The 6,000-nt window shown below is 43.3% G+C and overlaps 1 protein-coding gene across 1 annotated transcript in view; it reads left to right on the top strand.

Annotated features, from left to right (window-relative positions):
- The first annotated feature begins 273 nt into the window (after positions 1–273).
- Positions 274–6,000, top strand: part of pten.S (phosphatase and tensin homolog S homeolog) — a 49,597-nt gene continuing 43,870 nt past the window's right edge. Inside the window, 1 exon segment of the mRNA NM_001197276.1 lies at positions 274–474. Within this exon segment, the coding sequence (NP_001184205.1) occupies positions 396–474 (79 nt within the window). The 5' untranslated portion in view covers positions 274–395.

Here is a 6,000-nt window from a genome sequence, read left to right as displayed (position 1 = left end):
ACAGGGCACTGAGTAGAGGCCGCCTGAGTGAGCAGGTCCCAATCGATCCGCAGCGACAGGAAATAGCGGAGCGACATCTTGTTCTTTTTCTCCCTCCGCACACGCAGTCCAAGGGGGAAGAAGCCGCAGAGCGAAGGGATCTTTTTCCCGGCAGCCTCGTTGGACGTGATTATAGGCCTCAAGCCTCCCGGGGCGCTTGGGTGACCCCCACCCCCGGCCGTACTCTGGCCTCCCCCGGCAGCACCAGCGGCAGCAGCAGCAGGAGGAGGAGAAGGGGGAGGAGAGGAGAGCCGAGCGGCCGGGGGGGAGAGGAGCCGGATCAGGGGGCCGCTGCTGCCCCCCATTCCCTACAGCAGCCCCTCTCCTCCTTCTTCCCCACCCCCAGGTTCCCCGACATGACCGCCATCATCAAGGAGTTCGTTAGTAGGAACAAGAGGCGCTACCAGGAGGATGGATTCGACTTGGACCTCACCTGTATCCCTTTCTAACACCGGCCTCTGCCGTCTCTTTCCAAAAAAAACCCCATGCCTTTGGTTTGGGGGCGGGGGAAGAGATGCTGGGAATTGTAGTCCAACATCTACTTGGATATCCCCCCTCTCTTTCAAATCTTGGTTGGATCCGTATGTACATGGGCTGTGATTGACTTCTGCACAAGCTCTTGGCAAGGGAATATTGTTCTGCCTATAGAGGTTCCTCAATGTCTCTGGGGAGAAAGTTCTGCCTTTTGAGGTTCCTCAGTGTCTCTGGGAAGAATGTTCAGTCTATAGAGGTTCCTCAGTGTCTCTGGGAAGAATGTTCTGCCTATAGAGGTTCCTCAATGTCTCTGGGGAGAAAGTTCTGCCTTTTGAGGTTCCTCAGTGTCTCTGGGAAGAATGTTCAGTCTATAGAGGTTCCTCAGTGTCTCTGGGAAGAATGTTCAGCCTATAGAGGTACCTCAATGTCTCTGGGAAAAATGTTCAGCCTATAGGGGTTCCTCAATGTCTCTGGGAAAAATGTTCAGGCTATAGGGGTTCCTCAATGTCTCTAGGAAAAATGTTCAGCCTATAGGGGTTCCTTAATGTCTCTAGGAAAAATGTTCAGCCTATAGGGGTTCCTTAATGTCTCTGGGAAAAATGTTCAGCCTATAGGGGTTCCTCAATGTCTCTGGGAAAAATGTTCAGCCTATAGGGGTTCTTCAATGTCTCTGGGAAGAATGTTCAGCCTATAGGGGTTCCTCAATGTCTCTGGGAAAAATGTTCAGCCTATAGGGGTTCCTTAATGTCTCTGGGAAAAATGTTCAGCCTATAGGGGTTCCTCAATGTCTCTGGGAAAAATGTTCAGCCTATAGGGGTTCTTCAATGTCTCTGGGAAGAATGTTCAGCCTATAGGGGTTCCTCAATGTCTCTGGGAAAAATGTTCAGGCTATAGGGGTTCCTTAATGTCTCTGGGAAAAATGTTCAGCCTATAGGGGTTCCTCAATGTCTCTGGGAAAAATGTTCAGCCTATAGGGGTTCCTTAATGTCTCTGGGAAAAATGTTCAGCCTATAGGGGTTCCTCAATGTCTCTGGGAAAAATGTTCAGCCTATAGGGGTTCCTTAATGTCTCTGGGAAAAATGTTCAGCCTATAGGGGTTCCTCAATGTCTCTGGGAAAAATGTTCAGCCTATAGGGGTTCTTCAATGTCTCTGGGAAGAATGTTCAGCCTATAGGGGTTCCTCAATGTCTCTGGGAAAAATGTTCAGCCTATAGGGGTTCCTTAATGTCTCTGGGAAAAATGTTCAGCCTATAGGGGTTCCTCAATGTCTCTGGGAAAAATGTTCAGCCTATAGGGGTTCTTCAATGTCTCTGGGAAGAATGTTCAGCCTATAGGGGTTCCTCAATGTCTCTGGGAAAAATGTTCAGGCTATAGGGGTTCCTTAATGTCTCTGGGAAAAATGTTCAGCCTATAGGGGTTCCTCAATGTCTCTGGGAAAAATGTTCAGCCTATAGGGGTTCCTTAATGTCTCTGGGAAAAATGTTCAGCCTATAGGGGTTCCTCAATGTCTCTGGGAAAAATGTTCAGCCTATAGGGGTTCCTTAATGTCTCTGGGAAAAATGTTCAGCCTATAGGGGTTCCTCAATGTCTCTGGGAAAAATGTTCAGCCTATAGGGGTTCCTCAATGTCTCTGGGAAAAATGTTCAGCCTATAGGGGTTCTTCAATGTCTCTGGGAAGAATGTAAATCCTATAGAGGTTCCTCAGTCTCTTTGGGAAGAATGTTCAGCCTATAGAGGTTCCTCAATGTCTCAGGATGGTTTTACAGCCTCTAACCTCGCTTTTGTGCTTCATGGGAGCACCTGTAGAAACGGGATGTGGAAAATTGTGAATTCAGAGGAAAAGTAAAATGGAATTTGTTCTTGGGACATTGGAAAAATAAGGGGGCAGCTGTGAGAATATGTAACGTTGAGGTTCGACTGCGGTCAGTGGATGCACCCAGTCCATGATTCATTCTAGGGAATCGGCCAAATCCTGCCACCCTTATGTAGGATTTGAATTTGGCCGAATCCTGAATTGTGCCTTTTTTTTTTTTTTTTTTGGTTAGCTGATGCCGTTTCAGATTTTCAAACCTGAATGACCCAATTAAAGAGGTTGTTCACCTTCAAACACCTACTTGTTTTCAGATTGTTCACCCGAAATAACGACTTTTACCAATGTCTTTCTGTTTGTGTGGCCTTTTTTCAAATATTTAAGTGTAAATCGTCTAAAGCAGCTCTGGGAAAAAGGGGGGGGGTCACTGACCCTGTAAACTGTTCTAAATTGATACATTTAGTTGAAACATTTCTTGTTTTTGTCCCTGTTGAGCAAAATCTCTGGGTTTCATTAAAGGCAGCTGTTAGAATTGATACAATAGTTGCTGATACTCCAGAGATGCTGCTGAGAAATGGATCAACTCAATGTTGCAGAATTGTAACAGTTTAGACTGTCTGAATTACTGAGCTGCCAGTACCAGAGACAGGGACATTCAACTTTAAACTTAGATTTTGAAAAAAATGGTAAAAAATAAATAATGTAAAGTAATTGAAAAAAAGTCTTTATTTTTGGGGAACAATCTGAAAACCACTCAACTGAAAAGTTTTTTTCCCTTTAAGGGATTTTTTTGATATTTGGCAAAAGATTTGTCCGGATCTAAAGAGAAGAATGGGTTCAGTGCATCCCTAAACCTAACTTTTGGTATATACACATGGTTGCTGCAGGGAAGCTCATCCGAGTCTAAATCCCTTTTGGGAAACCTTGTAGTCCCTTTGGGAAAGCCATTTGGAGGCAGGCATTGTGTGGAGGCTTTCGGTTGGAGGGGTTATTGAGCTTTGCCGCCATATATAGACTGAAATTTAGTATATAATATATATATATGCCCTGTACATTTTGCATTGGCCTTTGTAGTCCAAAGCCTTGTTGGTGTAGCCCTTGGTTACTGTTGAATCTCTCTTGGAGTTTAATCTAGGGACCTCCACCCTGAGACCTTAAACCTTAAATGCCTTACCTGTTACACTTCCACACTATAAAATATCGCCTTAGTTGCACTTAGAACTTGCTATGCTCTGGCATTGTCAGACTGCTCTTGGTTCTTGTGGAGCCTCTTAGGAAGAGCAGTCGCCATGCAGTGAGACTAATATTCAACAAGAGGTTCATTTAAAGGAGAATTCAACCTCTAATAAAATATCCCCTCCCCCCTACCCTGGGTTGACCCCCACCCAGGAAAATGCCCCTAATTTTTTACTCGCCCCTAGTTCACGGACGCCATCTTGTTTCTTCAGTCTTTTTTTTCCGGAAGTTTCAGCGCATGCGCAGTTGGATTAAATTTCCGTTCCAGAACCACTGCTCATGCGACGAAAGTCGCGAAAATTTCAGAAAAGTTTTCAGAAATTTTCGTGACTTTCTTTGCATGAGCAGTTGTGCGGGACCGGAAACTTACTTCAACTGCGCATGCGCTGAAACTTCAGAAAAAGACTGAAGAAAGAAGATGGTGCCCATGAATTACCAGGCCAGAATCTGCAAGGTCGGGTGAGTAAAAAAATTAGGGGGATTTGCCCCGGGGGGGGGGGGCAGGTAGGCTCGGTGGAGGAGGCAGGGGGGGGTCTACCCAGGCTATGGGGAGGTTTTTTTGTATTACGTGTTAAATTCTCCTTTAATAGCCATTTACACAGAGGACTGCTGGGTAATGCAAATAGATCTGTTCTGCAAGGCTCCATTTTGGAATTCAGATGTGATATCACAATCCCAGCTTCGTTGTATTGGGTAAGGTGAAAAGTAGGATTGCCAAGCCAGTGGTACAGCCTGGTGATGTCTTATTTTTGGGAGTATGCAACCTTCACCTCCAAGTTTGTAAGCCTCAACGCTCTCTTTTTTTTTGTTTTTCTTTACTGTGTTGCTGAAAATCATCTTTCTGGGTAAAAACTAATAAATCCATTGCTTTTAGATTATCCCGTATACAGAGTCTTTGGCATAAGATTCAGATGAATCCTGATCCTTAATTTGCATATTCAAATTTCTCCTCAAAAATGGCAGACTCCACTTTTTTAATGTCACATAGTTTAAGGATTTCGATTCCGTTCAAGTGCGCGCTAAGGATTTGGCTGAAATGCCACAATTTATCCTAATCAGAGAATTAGCGTGATGTGATGAAGTGGGAGATTTCGTATTGTTAAGGCCATCGCTGTAAATACACAACATAATTGGCTTTGTTCCTGTATGAGAGCACAGTACTTGTTCACTTGTCTCTATTTCTTATGTATTTATATCCCTGCGAGTCTCGGCTTTGGTTGTCCAGCAGGATGAAGAGACGCTCATTGTGGCTCTCCTAGAGGTTTTTTTTTTTCTCTAAATATGATGCAATTTTAATCTAATTTGGTCCTCTGGCATTTGGTGTTTTAGATAATTGGCCCATAGCCTGCATTGAGTCCGATAGTACTGAGCAAGGATTCGTTATTTGCAGTCTATTTAAATGGTTATTTAATTTTGACATTTTAAAACAAATTTCATAAGCATTTGTCATGGAGTGCTGATTTTCGTTTTTTATTTTTATTCTTATATGACCCCATAAACCAATTCATCTCAAATCCCAACCTAACTGTCCTTGACTCTTCTAGAAGTATCTACAAGGGCCATCGCATCGGGATACTGTCATGTGAAAAAAAAAAATTCAAAATGAATCAGTTAATAGTGCTGCTCCAGCAGAATTCTGCACTGAAACCCATTTCTCAAAAGAGCAAACAGATTTTTATATATTCAATTTTAAAATCTGACATGGGGCTAGACATTTTGTCAATTTCCCAGCTGCCCCAAGTCATGTGACTTGTGCCTTCACTTTAGGAGAGAAATGCTTTCTGGCAGGCTAATGTTTTTCCTTCTCAATGTAACTGAATGTGTCTCAGTGAGACATGGGTTTTTACTATTGAGTGTTGTTCTTAGATCTACCAGGCAGCTGTTATCTTGTGTTAGGGAGCTGCTATCTGGTTACCTTCCCATTGTTCTTTTGTTTGGCTGCTGGGGGGAAAAAGGGAGGTTGGTGATATCACTCCAACTTGCAGTACAGCAGTAAAGAGTGAAGTTTTTCAGAGCACAAGTCACATGACTTGGGGCAGCTGGGAAATTGACAATATGTCTAGCCCCATGTCAGATTTCAAAATTGAATATAAAAAAATCAGTTTGCTCTTTTGAGAAATGGATTTCAGTGCAGAATTCTGCTGGAGCAGCTCTATTAACTGATTCATTTTGAAAAATTTTTTTTTCCCCATGACAGGTATCCCTTTAAAGGGCTGGTTCACCTTTAAGTTAACTTTTAATAGTTAAACCTTTGTTAAAACATTTCAATTGGTCTCCATTTTATATGTATTAGGGATGCACCGAATCCACTATTTTGGATTCCTCTGAATACCAATCCGAATTTAGGTGTGGGATGGGAAAAACATTTTTTACTTCCTTGTTTTGTGATAAAAAGTCACACGATTTGCATGTGCAAATTAGAATCCGGTTCGGCCGGGCAG

The sequence above is a fragment of the Xenopus laevis genome, chromosome 7S (genome assembly GCF_017654675.1).
Source record: "Xenopus laevis strain J_2021 chromosome 7S, Xenopus_laevis_v10.1, whole genome shotgun sequence".
Lineage (NCBI taxonomy): Eukaryota > Metazoa > Chordata > Amphibia > Anura > Pipidae > Xenopus > Xenopus laevis.
This window is presented reverse-complemented; position numbering and strand designations above follow the sequence as displayed.